At 39.6% G+C, this 20,473-nt stretch overlaps 1 protein-coding gene across 1 annotated transcript; it reads right to left on the bottom strand.

Moving 5' to 3' along the window:
- Nucleotides 1-826: 826 nt before the first annotated feature.
- On the bottom strand, nt 827-18,506 carry FBXO4 (F-box protein 4). The gene is made up of 7 exons (XM_003792958.3): nt 18,272-18,506; nt 13,706-13,941; nt 11,016-11,236; nt 6,798-6,873; nt 6,509-6,684; nt 2,412-2,587; nt 827-1,199 (listed from the first exon to the last, which is right to left on the bottom strand). Exons 1-7 carry the CDS (start codon nt 18,458-18,460, stop codon nt 1,110-1,112), a joined length of 1,164 nt encoding a protein of 387 aa, XP_003793006.1. The 5' UTR covers nt 18,461-18,506; the 3' UTR covers nt 827-1,109.
- Nucleotides 18,507-20,473: the final 1,967 nt, after the last annotated feature.

Raw genomic sequence — 20,473 nt, 5'->3', positions numbered from 1 at the left:
GAAACCTAGACTATAAATACTAGAGTGTGCTATAAGTAAAGATAGAATATAATATACTCGTTTTATTTAATCTGGTGAGTGACCTATGACTTGATACCAAAATAAATATTATGACAAATGTGAAACTGTATGTTCATAGGTTTTCCTCAAAGGCCTTCTAACGCCACAGTTCATTAGGCAAAATTCTGAATCCTAGATGAAAAGGTCAATATGGTAATGGTACTCACCTAAATGAGACTACATATAATTACATATATATTACAAACTTTCTATCCAAAGGAAAAATTATTAAAATACAGAATTTATATGAACTACATGCAGGCATTTATGCTTTTTATTGTAATCTTAAAATTCCTCACTTCAATTAGATACACACATAGTATGGTGTTTCCTTTGCAGGGTGCCAGCAGTTTGTGAAAGGAGGAAACGTGATACATGTAAGTCTCTGCAATGTTTTCTCTATGAGTATGGAACAGAATTTAATATAAGTACCTCATGAGTTTTCAAAGTTATTTTGTAAATACTAAGACCCACTAGGAAGCTGTTTTTCACCAAAATAGTATTAAACATGATATAAGCTTGCTTTTTACTGTTTCAGGATAAGACAGACGTTATATGGCCATAATATTAAATGCAGTTCCAGTGAATTTTTCAGTTGTTAAGTGGGGTATTTATTAAGAAGATATAAAACTTCCTTTCTGATAAACCAGTTGTAAGCCTTGAAAAGACTGTATGAAAAGTTTAGCAAATTTGATGTTTCCCACTTGGGCAATCTTTGTACTAAAGAGAATGGAAACCACAAGGAATGAGAGATGTAAAAACTTGCTTTTTCCAGAATTTAGTATTTTTTAAAAGATAGAAAATATAAAAGTTATAAAAAAAATTTAGACGTTCATTTTGGGGCTAATTGCTAGGATTGAAACTTTTTTCTTGTAATTGATTTAAGATAAAAAGTAAAAATAGTATCAGAAACACAGCAGCTATAGCTGTCCAATATAAAGTCTACCTTTAAAAAGGCAGGACAAAGTGGGCTGACTGAGCAAATATCCAGGTCACAACCTTACTAAAAACTTTCAAATGGTTTCAGTTCCCAAGGTCCAAATGGAGGATCATCTTGCACGTTTAGATTCTACTTCTTCAAGAATCCATTCAATGCCATTCAAAAAACCATTTAAGGTTTCAGCTTCCATATCCTGGACCTAGGAACAGATAAGAGAAAATTGCCAGTGAAAACCTGAGTCCAAAATCTTATGATTAGGAGATATTTTTTTTTAGGCATGTAAAAAGAACAGAACAAAAAATAACTCAGATAAACTTGGAATAATTTGGTCAAGTTTTATCTTCTAGAGCGCTTAGATAAAAATATGATCTCTCAGGGGGTGCCTGTGGCTCAGTGGGTAGGGCGCCAGCCCCATATACCAAGGGTGGCGAGTTCGAAGCCAGCCAAACTGCAATAACAACAAAAAAAAATAGCTGGGTGTTGTGGCAGGTGCCTGTAGTCCCAGCTACTTGGGAGACTGAGGCAAGAGAATTGCTTAAGCCCAACAGTTGGAGGTTGATGTAAGCTGTGATGACACAGCACTCTACTGAGGGCGATAAAGTGAGACTCTATCTCTAAAATATATATATATATATATATATATATATATGATCTCTCATGTCTTACAACTATTACCAATATGAGGCTTATCACCTTTGAACTCTGCTTTGGAAATATGAGGAACTAACATTTCTGTAACTTGCTTATATATATTGGACGTGGAAAAATTCCTCCAAAGGATCCACTTTGAAAACTAAAACCCAGCTAGTTAGCCGATAAATGTAACATTGTATTGCAAAATTTTATATAAAGACTTTCACTTCTAACCATAAAGCTAAAACTCCCACCATTCAGAAGGGTAAACTTTTATCAGTAGCTTTCATAAGGCATGGCTAGAGCTCCAGAGAAGAGATGGAAAAACAAACAAAAAATCCTCTAACTTTTTCTTCAAAAGCATTTCCATCTTTAATTTTTCTTTATCTATTTTACTGAAGAGTTTTCATGTCAGCTTGCATTTGAGGAAAGGATTCCATGATTAAAATATATTCTAAAAAATAAAATATGATGGAACATACATTCTGATCATCCTTAAAGCATAATACTTTGATGCTGAAAAAAACCATAATAGTGCCATCTGAAAAAAAAACCCAATTATTATTTCACTGCTTCTAGAAGAACAATTGATCACCTAAGATTTACTTGTGTTACCATCAAATAACTCAGATTAAGTTATTAATTGATTAAGCTATTAAAACTGCATTAGAATTATGCCATCTCATTAAAGAGGATGAGTAGGAGAAAATAAAGTCAAATAGAAAATAGAGTGAAGAATAAAATAAGACTTATGTCACCAAAGAATAAAAAAAATTACCATCCATGGGTGATTTAGAAGATTCAGACGCAGTTCATGGGCCAAATAAAAACAAGGCATTCTTTTTACATCTGCTTGAGAAATACAAGATAAAACCAACATTGGTCTTCCAGAGGATCCAAAAGCTGGATCTGTCATTGCCATAATATGAGAAAATTCATCTTTCCATTCATGTCCTAAGGAGTATAAGTCAAAACCCTTAGTTTGCATTACTTGTAATACTTTTAAAATAATCAAAAATTAACAAAATAAGGAAACAAAAAATTTACCAAGATCTAAATATAACCAACTGCCTCTCTTGCTGAGTTCATTTATTGATCTGTCATAATTTTAAATTACATAGCCCTGTGAGGATAAAAATGGCTTCAGGTGAAGCCAGAGGGGAAAAAAATCATAGTACCACTCAGATTTCTTTATAGTTTAAAAACAAAAATGCAGGCGGCACCTGTGGCTCAGTGAGTAGGGCCCCATATAGGGAGGGTGGTTCAAACCCGGCTCTGGCCAAACTGCAACAAAAAGAAATAGCTGGGCGTTGTGGCGGGTACCTGTAGTCCCAGCTACTTGGGAGGCCGAGGCAAGAGAATTGCCTAGGCCCAAGAGTTAGAGGTTGCTGTGAGCAGTGTGATGCCAGGGCACTCTACCCAGGGCAATAAAGTAAGACTGTCTCAAAAACAAACAAAAAAATGCTTTGATATTATTTTCCTCCCACAACTTCTGTAACTGTCACTACCCTTTTATTCAAAGGGCTTACTTTCAAAACTTAAGCTAGAGTTTGGTTTAACATTTTTATGTACAGTGACAACCTCTGTTTTTTATTGAAGTGTTTAGGCAGTTTACGTTTTGTGGTAGGCAGAATTCTAAGATGACCTCAATGATCCACGCCCTTGTTTGCACAATCTGTTTCCCCTTGAGTGTTGGAAGAACCTACAAAGTTTTAAAAACTCTTAAGTTTTTTTAAAAGGGGTTCTTATAGTTGAGAGATTTGATGTAACAGAGATTCTCCATTGCTGGATTTAAAGATGAAAGGAGTCAGATGACAAGCAATGCATATGGTCTCTAGAAGCTAAGAGCAGGCCAGCTGATAGCCAGCAAGTAAACAGGGACCTCAGTCCAACAACAATAAGGAACTGAATACAGCCAGAAACTTGAGTGAGCCTAGAAGCAGATTCTTTTTCAGAGCCTTCAGCCCATGAGAAACAAAGCAGAGAACCCAGCACTACCATGCCCAGACCTTTGCCATACAAACAAAAAATTTCCATCTGGTACCGTATTCTTCTGCCTAAAGAACTTCTCTTAATGGGTGGTGCCTGTAGCTCAGTGAGTAGGGCACTGGCCCCATTTACCAAGGGTAATGGGTTCAAACCCGGCCCCAGCCAAACTGCAACAAAAAAATAGCTGGGCATTGTGGCTGGTGCCTATTGTCCCAGCTACCCATGAGGCTGAGGCAAGAGAACCGCCTAAGCCCAGGAGTTGGAGGTTGCTGTGAGCTGGGTGACACCATGGCACTCTACCGAGGGCGATAAAGTGAGATTCTGTCTCTACTAAAAAAAAAAAGAGCTTCTCTTAAGATTTCTTATGGTGAAAATCTGCTGACGACAAATTTTCTCAAAACTATGGCTACAGGTGTCCCCTAAAATTTATGTACTGGGGTTCCAGTAAGCTATGATGATGCCATTAGCTAGGTCCTATGTACCTGAGCCGTAGTGGTGGGGGCTTTCTCAGTGTTAAAGCATGACAGCTGAATTCTGTCTGTGTTTATAGAAAGGCCTTCAGCACAAATTTCCTTTCTCTCCATCAGAGTCAGCAAACAACTTTTATTGTTGGCATAAGACCCTGGATATATGTGGGATTCCTACCCCTCCCAAAGAGTGGAGAGATTTTGCTTCTATCTCTCTCTCCAGCAGTAGTCAACTTTTGGCTGTGGTAGACAGCTTTGGCTTCATTGAGAAAAGGGTACGGAAAGCAGGAAGATATACCTGTCCCCCAGTAGCAGCTGATCATCACATGCATGCCTGCACCAACAAGGAGGGCATTCAGAGGCCTCCTGCTCTACCACCAACCTTTTATATGAGTACATAGTACAGTCTGCAATCCTTAACCCCTGGGACATGTACTGATACCAGTCTGTGCCTATTAGGAACTGGGTCACACAGCAGGAGGTAGGTGGCTGGCAAGCAAGCAAATGAAGCTTCATCTCATTTATAGCCACTCCCCATCTCTTGCATCACTGCTTGAGCTTCACCTCCTGTCATATGAGTCAGGGAATTAGATTCTCATGGGAACACGAACCCTACTATAAATTGTGCATATGAGGGATCTAGGCGGTACTCTAGGCGGATCTAATTCGTACCTGATGATCTGAGGTGGAGCTGAGGTAGTGGTGCTAAAGCTGGGGAACAGATCATCATTAGCAGAGAGGCTTTACTGACAGAAACCATAATAAATTGCTTACAAACTCGTATCAAACTCCCACCCCCCTCTGGGTCTATGGAAAAATTGTCTTCCATGAAATTGGTCCCTGGTGCCAAAAAGGTTAGTGACTGCTACTCTAAGAGTCTTATAATTTTTTTATAATTTATTTGTCTACTTGTTTTATAGAGGACACAGGGAACAGACTGGAAAATTAGATAAAATTAGAGAATATATCAGTTTTAATTTTGCATCTCCAGCATGCATTGGCCTTAGTGGAAATTCAAAAAATATTTGTTGAATAAATAACTCATTTTTTTAAATTATGCTTCTAATTTTTCCTTCTGTATATAGCCCATAATAACAGAAAGTAATTTATATTTTTTCTTATGAATAATTTTCTCAGACTTTCAAAGTATAATTGCATCTATCCTAAGAGATCATAGGGGCAATAAATTCAATGGAAATTCACACCTGTGTATTAGATCAAAAACTGTAATACATATACATTTCTATATGTGAATACATATATGTAATAAATATATATTATATATTCATATTCTACCTAGTTCACAAAGGATATGGGGAAGTTGTAAGAATACTGGCTGCTGGCTCTATGATATTTTTATTTTATACCTAAATAGCACTGTGACTAGCAATTATTAATATATGGAGAATGTTCTCAACTAATCTACTTAATTAATAGCCCAATCTGAGCATAGTGGCTCATGCCTATAATCCCAGTGACTTGGGATACAGCAGTGGGAGGATCACTTGAGGCCAGGAGTTTAAGACCAGCTTCGGCAAAATGCTGAGAACCTGCCTCTACAAAAAATAAAAAAATGAGTTGGGCCTGGTGGCATGTACCTATAGTCCCAGCTACTTAGGAGATTGAGGCTGAAAGATCACTTCAGCTTAGGAGTTCAAAGATCCAGTGAGCTGTGATCACCCCACTGCACTCTAGCCTGGGCAGCAGAGCCAGATTCTGTCTCAATAAAAAATGTACAAAATACTCCGCCCCTACACCTTTCTCTACTATCTGAGTAAAAAAACAGGTAAAAATTTTCAGACTTATCTGTATAAATTGTTTAAATAAAGCCAGAAGTAGACAAAATATCAGTAACAAAAATTCAAAAGCATACAACAAAAAAATCATGCATATTTATACTACCACACTTAAGTATACATCAGAATCTTCTGGGTGCTTATTAAAAACAGAAACCAACATCTATGACTCAAACAACCCAAATCTGTAAATCACAATCCACCAAGGGAGGAATCAGCTTGTTAACATGTTTAATTAGCTCCTCTGGGGATCCTAATACACATTCAGTATGAAAACTCACTATTAATAGTGAGTAATTAACCATCTTTATTCTTAGGGAGCCAAAGTAATACCTGAGTTCATAGTTAGAGACCAGCCTGAGCCAGAATGAGACCTTGTCTCTAAAAATAGCCAGGTGTTGTGGCAGGTGCCACAGCTACTAGGGAGGCTGAGGAAAGGGAATCACTTAAGCCCAAGAGTTTGAGGTTGCTGTGAGCTGTGATGCCACAACACTCTACTGAGGGAAACAAAGTGAGACTCTGTCTCAAAAAAAAAAAAAGTAGCAGCTTAAAAAGGTATTTTCTTACTTGCTTCACAAAAACATGCAGTAGTATTTTTAAAAAGAAGATAAAAGTATGCTTACTTTTATGAGCTTCAGCATTTGCAACGTAGATGAACCCATCTACAACTTCGCACACCTTCTGAATCTGTGGGATCACACTGTACCGGCTTCCTTGTTGATCATCCCCTTCATTCTGTAGACTGAACATCTTGTTAACTGCACTTGTATGCTCTTCCCTTGCTCTATCTCTTTCCTTTCTAGGAAAAAAAATATAAAATACAAAAATATAACACAAAAAGATACTAAATAAGCTCCATCCCCCAAAAGTTTCCAGTCCTGATGTTTCAGGAGGCCAAGTAGGTAGTCTTACCTAGTTGTTGAATATAATATTAGGATGTTGAATTTATGCTGGTTGCTCAACTGAAAATTGACTCCTGATCCAATACCTAAAAAAGAAAACCACAGTTATCAAAACAAGTCATTAATAAAGGCAGCAAAATGTCTGGCTGAAAAAAATTACCCAGTGAAAGCAAAACGTGCAAAGAAAAAATCCTATGATACATATAACTATGGAATCAAATGAATTCTTATGTTGAAGAAAAGATGCTATATGTAATTTTCATTCACATGGTAAGGAAAACATGAAAAGAGAATAACAGTCCTTTTTATATCATCATCACTATCACCACAACTTTATCAGTAGCAGCTGCATCAGAGTAGCTATTACTATTTATCCTTACGACTAAGACTTAGGGAGGGAGCAGTGGCTCACGCCTATAATCTTAGCATTCTGGGAGGCTGAGGCAGGTGGATTGCCTGAGCTCAGGAGTTCCAGACCAGCCTGAGCTAGAGCGAGACCATGTCTCTAAAAAAATAGCAGGGCATTGTAGTGGGCACGTGTAATCCCAACTACTTGAGAGGCTGAGGCAAAAGAATCACATGAGCCCAAGAGTCTGAGATTGCTGTGAGCTATGATACCACAACACTCTACCAGGGGCAACAAAGTGAGACTCTGTCTCAAAAAACAAACAAACAAAAAACTAAGACTCACTTTCTAATTTTTAATGTTTCTAATTTGTCTTATAAACCAGATATACACTCAGTGAAGTGCTTTCCCCTGACTCTGAAAAGCTGTTTTTAAATTGATGGGGAGTCATTAATTGTATCTTAGAAAATTAAGGAAATACTATACATACTGAAATTTGGAATTAGACAGACTTGGATTAGTATCCTGAATTTGTCGCTTATGATCATTTATTTGTGTGTTGCAATTCGACATCAGAAAATGGAGCAATATATTCTTCTTAGGCTTCTGGTGAGGATTAAATGAGATCGCAGTAAAGAACAGGTGCTAGATATTAGCTTCTTACCACTTTATATCTGAATCGTCCAGCACTGTGATTTGTTCTTATTTCTCAGCCTCTTCCCTCCTTTGGCTGTGTCAACATTCAGTGGCTGATTTTCCTCTTGATCCTGGAAAGATCCTTCTGGGTTTCCATAATCTACTTCTTCCTCTTGCTATATTAATTTCCTCTTAAATCTGTTCACTTCTCTGCATTCCTCCTCTCCTTCGTCCAAATTATCAGTATCCCTCACATACACTTCTTCAATCAATTTTTTTTTTCTTTTTTAGAGACAAGGTCTCACTCTGTCTCCTAGGCTGGAGTATAGTGGCCCAGGTACCTCAAATTCCTGGGCTTAAGTGATCCATTTGCTTTAGCATCTTAAGTAGTAGAGACTACAGGTGCACACTATCACATTTAGCTAATTTTTAAAAATTTTCATAGAGATGGTGTCTTGCTATTTTGCTCAGGCTGGTCTTGAACAACCAGGCTCAAGTGACCCTCCTACCTTTGCCTTCCCAAGTACTCAGATTATAGGCACTCGGCCTGCATTCATGTCTAACCAGTCTCCTATAACTTCTTGTCTCTTACTATCCTTTCTTCTAATTGCATCTGAAGATTGCTTAATAATGTATGTCTAATTATGTCTCTTTTCTACAAAGCCCACTGCTTTTCAAGATAAATAAACCAAACCTTAATATAATCCAACCCCTATCTAATTAGAGACAACTCTAGCCTTTGATACTCTTAATTCCTGCATTATAACCAATCTATTTGTTTAAATAAGGTATGCTATACCATCTCATGTCACCATTTTATACAACACTTTTATGGTAGTGTTGGGACTCTTTAGTGTTAGGACTGTAACCATCCCAAGCCACGTGACTCTAGTCCTTTAGCCACCATGTCGGGTACATTCTCCACAAAGAGATCATAGCAACAAATCTACTATGTTTCTGATCTTGGTTTTCATCAGTTAACTCCCAGGGATTATCTTCTCAACACATTCAACCTCAGTTCAACGTGGTCTAAATATGTTCTGTATTTCTTTGTCAATGATGTAACCCCATGTTCTTCTCTCATCTAGCAGAGTTTGAGGCATAAATTAGCATTTTTAAACATTTGCTTCAGCTCCTTTCTGAAAAATCAAATGGCCAGTTCATAATAGCACATTCCTGCATAAACCCAAATTCTTGAAGTGTTCCTTCCACCTAATAGAACTACCTGAAACTGGCCTGTCTCTAGGTGCTACTTCTCTTGCAGAGAACTCTCACATAGCAAAGTTGTTTATTTTTCACAGCTCAGGGCAGAGGTGAGGTTGATGTTCTCTTTACTCCCATTGCCATGACTAAGCTATTACTCAACAACTCTCTTTTAAAAAACTCTATTTGAGAAACATACCATTCAGCTGTAGCTCGGTCTTCCCTTCCTTGAACTTGTCAATCTTTTTCCCCAAACATTAATTGAAGATTTCAGCACCTGACTCATAATCTTCCTCTCCATCTTCAAAAACTTTCAAGTCCATGTGGATTCAATATGACTCCAAAATCTTGATTTCTAGCACAGATCTTGCCCTTGAGATCATAATGTATAAAGTAATCCAAAAAATTGTTCATTCATTCACCAAATATATAGAGAGTATCTACTATGTGCCTGGCACCACAGAGACAGCTAAAAATGATCAAGATTTGTGCCTTCATGGAGTTTCCATTCAAGTGGTTTTTAACAGGCATCTCTACTTAGATCTCCCATAGTTATCAAAGTAAACATATTTCAGATAATAGCTATCATCCTCCCTATACAGATCTCACCACTATTCACACCCCCTAAAGTTTCTCTTCCTCCTCCAGTGACTCCTTACTCCACTGAATCCTCTACCATGCAACATGACCCCAAGTCAGAAACCTGAAGCCATTCTTATTCCTGCTAACATACATTCATCCTGTCCATTTTGTATCCTTAACATTCCTCCTCTCTTCTCTTCATTGTCATTAACAATAGAGGGTTAGTGACAGACCTTCATATTTGTATCATAATATTATAAGAAGTTTCTTACTGGGATTCATGTGTTTCAGTCTTTTCTAATCAACCCTTCACTCAAAAGCCAGAACAGTGGTTCTCAACCTTCCTAATGCCGTGACCCCTTAATACAATTCCTCATGTTTTGGTGACTCTCAGCCATAAAATTATTTTTGTTGCTACTTCATAACTGTAATTTTGCTACTGTTATGAATCGTAATGTAAATATCTGATATGCAGGATATGTTACAAAGGGGTTGTGACCCACAGGTTGAGAACCGCTGAGCCAGAGGAATCTTTCTAAAATGGAACCCTAATTATCTCAATCTTCTACTTAAATCTAAATGCTTAAGCATGCTATATTAAGTTTTGTTTCACAAATCTTCATTTTTAGACACAAAAAGCTGCTTCAAATGTGTCTTATAGATCCAGAGTTTTATACTTTTAGAAATGTAGTTCTTACTGCCTATAATACTTTTTTTTTTTGATAATCTATCACCACCCACCCTGATGATGTGTATGAGGCATCCCCACCAACAAAGAGCCTTCTTTGATCTTTACCTTTCTACCCAGGAGCTAACTGCATCATATTCTAGTCATTTGTATACCTGTCTGGGTTCTCACTTACACCAAAGTTTCTGCAGGTCAGAAAGAAAGTTCTGACACTGTTTGTTCGAAATATCTGCAGTGCTAACATCTAATAGGTGCTCTCAATAAATAAGCATAAGCTAAATATTTCTATATATGTTTATTATATATACTGCCTTGCCAAATAATTATACATTGTTCGATTTTCTTTTCATAGAAAGAGAGAGAGTTCCTTTTTATTTTTTGCAAATTCCAACATGTATCGAAGTACTATGCACTTAGATGCTGAATGGTTTTTTGCTAATAACTTTCTTTTAAAATGTGGTAAATATGATATCCATTATACAAATACAACATCCTGACAATATATAGGTTACTTTCATGTAATCATAAATTTCTGGATTGAACAAATTTAAGAAATTACGAGGAAGTTCACTTCTTATAATAGGTAAATTCATTTTTTCAGTCTGGTGGGAGCAAACTATTACTGAACTATTATATTTGAGGCTATCCACCAAAAGTACTATATTTCATTACAGCAAAGAACCAATTAAAATATAAATTACTTTCTGCTTAACACTAGTGTCAAGCTCAAAGTATCTGAATTATTATGTACTATAGATTAATATGAAAATTACCATCAATCTGCCTCTGAGGTAAACCAGCCGTTGGGCAAAGTTCCTCGGAAGACATCAAGCTCAACACCAAAGATGTATTCAGTTCTTCCAAACCTGGTCCAAACATAGCAAATCGTGGTTCATTATGAATGATCAGTGAGTGTAAAAAAGAGGTGACAGCTCCATACATAGGACGGCTGGATTTCGAGGCTCTTCTTGTATATGGACAGCACATTTTATAGCTGTATAAAATTGCCACAATTAGAAAATTAACACAGAAAAGTCTGTTATGTATTCAACAATATATCATTTATTGAGTACTTGCTAGACACAAGGGATACAACAATTATATAGTCCTGTTCTTCCAGGAGGACAGTGGAGGATAAGCATGACTACAGTGTATAAAGAGGGCTGTGACAGGTAAAAACACCAGGCTCTCTAGGAGTGAGTGACCCAGAAGCTGAGAAAATCTTCCCAATGGAGTGGTTACTTGCTTTCTAATCTTTCACTTTGATCAGTGGTTCTCAACCTTCCTAATGCCATGAACCTTTAATACAGTCCAAAGGGGTCGCAACCCACAGGTTGATAACCACTGACATAGATTTTCTTAATGGAATACTTGTTTTGATGGTCAAAATTTACTACGTACAGTAATGGTTCTCAACCTGAAGAAGTTTAACCTCTTCACTTCCAGGCAAATTTGGCAATATCTGAACATTTTTATTATCTATCACAAAGGAGAGAAGTGGGTAGAGGCCAGAAATTCTGTGAAACATCTTACATGCACAGAGTAGCCCTCTAAACAAAGAATTATCAGCCCAGAATGTCAATGACTCCAGATTGAGAAATTCGGCACTAAAGGTAAGCTACACAGATAGCACAATGTCCTAGCAAGGTTAAAAAAAAATTACTAAGACCACAAATACCATGTATAGCCAAATTTCATAGGAATTCCTATTAACAGCCTCAAATATAAGAATTCAGTAAGCGTTAATTAAGTAAAGCGAGTTTCAAATGTTCCGCATAGCAAACCTAGTAAACTAAGAATCATGTGAAAAAAACAATCCAGTTTCTTTCATAGCTATAAATCTCCAATCTACCAATTATACATTTTATCAAAAATCAAAACAAAATTACCCAAAATAAAACCTTAAGTCCTTTAAATAAGTCAGGATGTTTAAGACAATCACTAATTGAACAAAATCATTTTTATTAGAAAGTTTGTCATTCACAAAGGGGAAAAAACCAGTACTGAAGCTAGACACGCCTAAGCCTCACCACTTTAACTACTGATATGTGTGTATAAGCTACTCATAGTCTGAATTTCAGTTTCTTCATCTCCATTATTTCAGGAATAACAACAATCCAGGCTTCAAAAACTTAGAAATAATTTATATGCTTGTAAATGGTAGCCACTATGATTATTATTATTCCCTGGAGAAATTCTGGTTCCACAGAATCACATACACTGCTATAATGGTTGGCTGTGGCTCACTGTAGAGGTAATGCCTCGCAATTCACATTTGTTGAGATTATATATAACAAATTACATATATTTTAATCAAATAATCTCACAAGACTTGACATAATGGCATCTGTATTAGAATACAATAAAACTTTGAATAACTTCAGTTAAATTTGAAACAAAAAACCTATATGTTGCTAACCAATCTAGCCACGGCAAAACTACTCTAAAGCATAAATATCACATGTGGCCCCCCAAATGCCTAAGTGCAGCCCTCAGAATCCAAACTTAATTAAAATAATTAATTCTATAAGATTTGGATTCAGTCAAAAGGCTGCACTCAATGATCCAGAAGGCCACACATGGCCTCAAGGCTGTAGATCCCCCACCCCTCCCTCAGTAAGACTCAATTCTTCATCAATAAGGCAGAGACAAAATTTTCTTGCATGAAGATTAAGAGTAAAATGTATATATAAAGTGACCCCTGGAGAATCCAATATGCTGTAGTTGCCCAATATTACTTCTCTCATCTACATGATACTGAAAAATGTCAATGCTCCTGGGTGCTAAAAAACTATATTGTGGCTCAAGTGGCTAAGGCGCCAGCCACATACACCTAAGGTGCCCAGTTTGATTCCAGCCCGGGCCTGCCAAACAACAATGATGGCTGCAACCAAAAAACAGCCATCATGTGGCGGGCGCCTGTGGTCCCAGCTACTTGGGAGGTAGAGGCAGGAGACTCACTTGAGCCCAGGAGTTGGAGGCTGCTGTGAGCTGGGATGCCCTGGCACTCTACCCGGGGGGGACAGCTTGAGGCTCTGTCTCAAAAACAAAACAAAACAACAACTATATTGTGTAGAGCCTTGAGAATGGTTTTCTTCCCTGCCAAAGAACTGCTTTCAGATCTCTGGCCACTCCACTTCTGGATGTGGAAAAGCATTTACTATTTAACAAAGTAACAAGCATTCCAAAGGTAATGAGCATTTCTAAGTGTTTTACTTTTCCCCATCTGTACCACCTATAATTAGTCAAATACTGACTAGGCACCACAGGAAAACAATGAAATGTTAAAGCTGAAAGGGTTCTATAAAAAGAGTCATTTAACTCAACCCTGAATTTTGACTAGATAACAGTTAGACCCAAAATCCCTGCACCCAGTCAGTAGCAGGTACAGAACTACCTTGGATATTCGTAATACAGTTAAAATCTAGTATCTTCATTCTTTTTCACAAAACTTAATACTTACACTGCCATGTAGTCAAAAAATGTACCATCAGTGACCTCAGATATAGGTTTTTTTAAAATTTCTATATCTGGAAGAGACTTCCAGTCAACAGAAGACCAAGAAGGAAGATCCCGCAACAGAAAGTATCTCCACAGAATTGGGTCTCGTACAGTTTCATTCCAATAACGATTTGTCCTTCCCAGCTGGCACAGATCGTGAGGTGAAAGAAATGACAAAATATACAGCTGTACATCAATCTGAAACAGAAGACAGCACCAGGTGGGAAAAGGGAATGAATAATTTATCTTGGAAAACTGTATGTGGTGATAAATTACACAATCAAAACAGACTTGGTTATACTAACTAAAGGTCAACTGAACAGTCAGTATTTTTTAATAATTAAACCTATCATTAATAATTAAATCTATAATTTACCTGCCACCATGAAAGAATCATAACTGAACACTACTTCTTATACACTGAAACACTCCTGAAAAACCAACCACTCTCAGGATATTTTTCAAGTAAAATAACCACTTCCTTTAATTTCTCCTTATGTATTTGACTATGCCATTTATTTAAATAAGGTACTTAAATAAATTATTATTCAAAAAATCTTCATCTAGTGGACAAATTTATCATTAGATCAACTCATAGATAGGTGAGCAAATTTCTTATTTCATCACTAGATCAAATTAATAAGCATACATCTGTCATTTGTGTTCTGTATAATCTATTAAACTGTTCCAAAGAACCTCTGCAAGAATCTTGAAGGCATTTTAAGCCAGCAGTTTTCAATTTGAGATCGACATCAGTGGGATATGTCAATATTCCAAATGAGACACAGAATTGTAATAATATGTAAGAGTTTCTTTCTCTCCATTTTCCCACCTACCTGAAAAGTTTAACAACAAATGATGTCTGTAATTCTCACAGCTTGCTGTAACCTGAGGCACTTATAACTTAGTCATTAATTTCCAACTAAGTAGCAGTTTTGTTACTTCACATGTACAACCACAATGTCACTGGAGGGTGTTTATTTTTAGTGACCCCTCAAGTTTTGACAGTGATCCTGGAATGAAAGATGCTGAGAACACGGATGCTGGAATGCTTTCCCAAGCTAGTCAGTGACAACCCACAATGAGTGACAGGGAAAGATCTCAATTACTCAAAGTTTACTAAGCTAGCTTTAAGGCACATGCAGGAAAAAACACAAACCACAGAAGCATCTGTGACTGTTTTTATTCTCCCACAGAGTTTTTCAGGTTTAGTATTTATATATTTCCTTAAAGGGGAATGGGGAGAGAAGGCATGTAGGAAAAGGGCAGGAAGGTTTAAGACAAATGGTTACATTCTACTTGAGTTAGTGCCCAGGAAATCTACATTTTTATATAAGATGAAATGTTTGAAGAGAAAAAGAGAGAAAAATCAATTATATGGGTATTTCAGGGTAGGTGGCAGAATGAGAGAGCTCTTTTACTGTCTGGTCTACACCTGGGAAGATAATTTATAATCAACATTATCAGTGCGGAACTCAACAGACTTTAGTTTTAGCAGCTATATTTATCCTGCAGACTTAAAGTTATGTCAATGGAAAAAAACTCAAACTCGGTAAAACAATTTAAAAATGTTTATTCTGAGATGAGTTTGTACAGCTATGTTCCAAAAAGTCACACCCAAGAAGCCTTAAACAAGTGGTCTTTCAGTGGTTGGGTTACAGTTTGGTTTTATACATTTTAGGAAAATAGGAATTACACATTAAGTCATAAATTAATACATGGAAAGTGTATATTGGTTTGGCCCCAAAAGGCAGGACATCTCAGACTTGTAAATGGCAGCTTACAAGTCACAGATGGGTTTAAAGACTCTGATTTGCAATTGGTTAAAGAGAAAGGCTTGGAATTTTTTTTTTTTTTTGAGACAGAGCCTCAAGCTATCACCCTAGGTAGAGTGCTGTAGCTGTAGCTCACAGCAACCTCCATCTCCTGGGCTTAAGTGATTCTCTTGCCTCAGCCTCTCGAGTAGCCGGGACTACAGGTGCCCACCACAACGCCGAGCTATTTTTAAGTTGTAGTTGTCATTGTTTGGCAGACTAGGGCTGGATTTGAACCCTCCAGTTCTGGTGTATGTGGCTGGCACCTTAGCCACTTGCGCTATAGGTGCCACCTGGAATGTTTTAAGTTAAGGAATTCTGTTAATCAGAGACAAGCCACTAGACATACAGAGATCCAAGTGACCTGATAAGTAAATTGATGACCTGCAGATCTGGTACAACCTTTGCCTTACATAGCCTTGAGCCTATTAATGATTTTGAATCTTACTGTTAGAGATAATAACTCCAAGAGGGCGGGAGGCATAACTAGGCCTGCCTGACCACTCTTCTCTTCATTGCCAGCATCTCAGCTTTAAGGTTTTTCTGAGGTTCCCTTGTGCTGGGACAATAGGTACTGAAGACCCCATTCTTGGCAAGTGAAAGCACCCCCAGAAAAAGAGGAAAATTAAAAAGTAAGCTGAGTCAGTTAGAACAAAGAAGTCAGCTAGTTACATTTAAGCTAGCCATTGCGAGCAAGCTTCCTGCCTTTTCTGAAATTCTAGCCTGTTGGGGATACAGCTTACAAAAACCCTTGCTGGGTCTGTGAGCACGCTAAGGAAAAATGATCATGGAAGAGACTATGACAAAGACCTGGAACCATACATTAACTGGGTCATTTCCTGCCTAGTTAATAGGCAAACCAGATACCCATTGTGGAGATTTGCATTTGCCTGGGGCAGAGATCAAGGGAGTAGCTTGAGCCGGGCAGAAGAGCTTATATCCCTTATTATAGAGGAAGATCCTCTGTAATGAGGCGGTGATAGGAGGAAAATGCCTCCCTCCCACAGATTCCTCAGAGGAACGCTGGTGGCATTTTACTCCACAAGGATCTAGTGGAGTTTAACACCTCCTTAGAAATGTGTGTGATCTCAAGTGGGAAGCCCTCTCAATACAAGATTTCAGATTTGTCAAGGCTAGTCAAACCCTTAAATAATAGGAGCTGATATGCTCACTCAGAAACTGCTGGCATCTTTGTTCCCTCCCTCATTTTACTCTCTGGGCAAATAGACTTCAATAAAAGCAGAGTGGAGCACAGAATCAGTGCCATTGCCAGAATCCCACGAAAGGGGCAATGGACCCCTCAGCTCCCACTTTCACCGCCAGTTCCACAGGTCTTAGTGGATCCTACCACAGGGGCCAATAGAGAGGGTTCATTCAGTCAGCTGGGGGTCCTTAGATTTCATTTTTGCTCACAGTTATGATACTAATGTCCTTGTTTATGGGAAGACAGCAAAGAACTGATCTGTGGGAACAGTCCTTCTTAGATGCCTGAGGGTTTTTTTGGGTTTTTTTTCCTGAGACAGGGTCTCATTCTGTTACCTGGGCTAGAGAGCAGTGGCATCGTCAGTGCTCACTGCAATCTCAAACTGCTGGGTTCAAGTGACCCTTTCCCCTCAGCCTCTTGAGTCTCAGCTGAGACTGTAAGTGTGCACCACCATGCCCAGCCAATTTTTCTATTTTGTTTGTAGAAAAAGTCTCACTGTGTTGCCTACGCTGGCCTCCAACTCCTATACTCAAGCAGTCCTCCCACCTCCCACCTCAGCCTCCTGAAGTGCTAGAATTATAGGTGTGAGCCACACTGTGCAAGGCCATCTTTTACCTTTTTGTGGGGATCTGGCTAATACCTAAAGTTAGCAATAGACATTCACTTGGAAGGGAATGTTGCATTACTCAGCCTCCAGGCTTGACTATTCCTTCTGCATAAGAAATCTGTTGGGGGGAGGGTGTTCTGATTTTTTTTTTTCTCATTTACACCACAAGTGAAGAATTGGGAATCAACTCATTTCCTTAATGAGCATTCACAGTGTCCTGGTCCGATGTGACTGGTCATCAGCTCACCCTGTTTAGGTGCTTCCTTTGGCTGGCTGTGGCGCCAAGTCGTTTCTAGTCCCTTGTTGTTTGTAAGTCACAAGATTGCACGTGTAAAAAGAAATAAAAATCTCAAAGGCAGCCCCAACTCAGATGCAAAAAAGGTAAAGATCTCAGGCACCTGAGAACTGGCTCCACAAATCATTCATTACGAAAATTCCTTACTGACCTTCCAATAGCGAGGACAGGCAAACTCCATGTCTATTATCTCAAACAAAACCCCTCTGATTCCACAGTAACAATGAATTACAGGTTTATCTCTAAGAAAACTGTCGACACACATTGTTCCACCTACCCAAGGACATCTACGTAACTGGAGCTTCCTTCACTACCTTATCCTGGGTAAAACAGCGACTTCCTGGGCCTAACCTGAAAGTGAGCCCGCTTAGCCTCATCAGCCGCCCACTTTCCCCCCTTCTCCGGGGGCCTTGAACATGCTGGGGACTCCAACCTCCCTTCAAAAAACGCCACAGCTTTCTCTGCAGTGCGCGTCTTTCCCCGGCGCGGGCCTCAACTTCGGCTTAGTAAACCTCCCCTGACTGAGACTTTCGCCCCGTCAGGGATTTGGCGGCCCCGGGAACCGCTGCGCGGCCCCGGCTGCCTCAGGGGCCCCGGCCGGCGCTCACCGGCAGCCGCGTCAGGGTGCTGGCCGCCTCCTCCGCCTCCTCCCGCGCGGCCGCCCGCGCCGCCCGCTCCTTGCCCACGGACTGCCAGAAGGTCCTCCAGCCGCTGACGATGGCCGCTTCCAGGCGGCTCCAGTCGCTGGGGGGCGGCGGAGGGGAACTGGCGCCGCTGCGCGGCTCGCTTCCCGCCATGACCGCCGGCGCCGGCCGTGACGCCCGCGGGCCCGCGCTGGCTCGTGCGTCCCCGAAGCGGCGCGGCGCGGCCGCCTCCCGGACTGGGCTGGGCGGCCGGCGGGGCGGGAGGCTGGGAAGGGGCCGACTGGGCGTGGCTCCGAGCCGCGTTCAAGTTCCCGTCAACAATGGCTCGCTCGGTCACTGCCGCCGCCGCGGCCCCGGCCGCGCGAGGTGCCCGCGGGGTAAAATCCGCGCCCCTCTGACTTCCTGACCTCCGTCGGGACCTTCCTCACGTCTGGGACCCATTCCACTCTGCCCGGGCGACTCGTCTGTTCAATAGAGAGCCCTCTTACACTACCTGGGACTTATAGCAGTGCCCGCCTTCTCAGCACTGCCACACCCGGCGTCCGTGTTGTTCTTCTTGTTTGGTGTTTGTTTCTTCAACCAATTTACCATTTGTTTTCTTGGAGATTAGCGAAAATCAAAATGAGAGAAGCTGTTCAGGGGCTTCATAAGGAGCTTAGGCCAAAATGAAGAGTCTGGGTCCACTATACAAAAATAAAAATACACTTAAAAATTGCGGAATTTATGTATCTCGTAAAAGAACAGCAAAAAAAAAAAAAAAAATGGCTATAAGAAGAGAACCCAGATATGGTATTGTCGAAATCCCTCTAGTGACCTTTTTATCTCTCGGAACAGATGTCCATACGCCTTGCTTTGGTCTTACTTTAAAAGGGCTTTAACCAGTGGCCGGGCGCAGTGGTCACGCCTGTAATCCCAGCACTCTGGGAGGCCCAGGCGGGCAGATCGCTGAGCTCAGGACTTGGAGACCAGTCTGGGCAAGTGCGAGGCCGGGTCTCTGAAAATAACCAGGCGCTGTGGCGGGCGCCTGTAGTCCCAGCTACTCCGGAGGCTGAGGCAGGAGACTCGCTTGAGCCTGAGTTTGAGGTTGCTGTGAGCTGTGAGGTCACAGCACTCTTACCCCCAGGGCAACTGAGAGAAATGGCATTGCAAGGTAATCTGTTTTACAGAACTGGGTATGGTCTCTATAGATAGAAAAGATACAAATACTCATTTAGTACTATGTATTAGTTATTTTCAAACAGGTTAATACACTCAATCTAATCCAAAGAACACTGTTCCAAAACTAGTTCTCTGTTGCTTAATGGAATAATTTGATTTAATGTTGTATTAAATACCATATAGCTTAAAATTTCTAGGTATGCAATAAGGAAAATACACTCCAATTAAAATAATCTGGTGGTTTTAAAGTTCCATTGTTGAGAACAGACAAAATATTTAATAATAAATAGATCTCCATCTGGCTTAAACTTATCTTCCTTCCAATAAAATCAGTAATTCCTTCCTATATCCAGGATATACAACTATCCATTCTCTTTGTGAAGATATTCAAACATGGAAATACTGAATTTTTCTGTGATCCTATGTCCACCATTGTTTTATTATTTCTATTGTCAAAACATTCTCTCACATCTAACCCAAATTATATGTTTAAAAATTAATCCCCTCCAATGGCAATGACAGCAACAACAAAAATAAACAAATTGGGCTTGATTAGATTAAAAACCTTCAGCATGGCTAAGGAAATAATGAACAGAGCAAACAACCTTCGGAGTGGGAGAAAATATTCGCAAACTACACATCTGATAAAGGCTAATATCCAGAATCCCCAAAGAATTCAAACAAATCAGCAAGACGAAAAAAATACAACCCTGTAAAAAGTGGGCAAAAGACATGAATGTAAGTTTTTCAAAAGAGGATAGACAGGCTTGGCACCTATAGCACAGCGGTTATGGTGCCAGCCGCATGCACCAAGGGATTCGAACCCAGATGGGGCCAGCTAAACAACAATGACAACTGCAACAAGAAAATAGCCGGGCGTTGTGGCAGGTACTTATAGTCCCAGCTACTTGGGAGGCTGAGGCAAGAGAATCACTTAAGCCCAAAAGTTTGAGGTTGCTGTGATCTGTGATGCCCTGGCAACATAGTGAGACTCTTTAAAAAAAAAAA

The sequence above is a fragment of the Otolemur garnettii genome, unplaced genomic scaffold (genome assembly GCF_000181295.1).
Source record: "Otolemur garnettii isolate 467f Iridium unplaced genomic scaffold, OtoGar3 scaffold00063, whole genome shotgun sequence".
In the NCBI taxonomy this organism is placed as follows: domain Eukaryota; kingdom Metazoa; phylum Chordata; class Mammalia; order Primates; family Galagidae; genus Otolemur; species Otolemur garnettii.
Note: the sequence above shows the minus strand (reverse complement) of the source record. Positions and strands in the feature narration are given on the sequence as shown.

Excerpts from the sequence above, each read along its gene's own strand:
- FBXO4 (XM_003792958.3), bottom strand. The coding sequence starts at position 18,460 with ATGGCGGGAAGCGAGCCGCGCAGCGGCGCCAGTTCCCCTCCGCCGCCC. Across the intron at positions 2,588-6,508 it reads AAATGCTGAAGCTCATAAAA|GACATGAATGGAAAGATGAA; the intron begins GTAAGCATACTT and ends TATACTCCTTAG. Across the intron at positions 1,200-2,411 it reads TTCTAAATCACCCATGGATG|GTCCAGGATATGGAAGCTGA; the intron begins GTAATTTTTTTT and ends ATCTGTTCCTAG.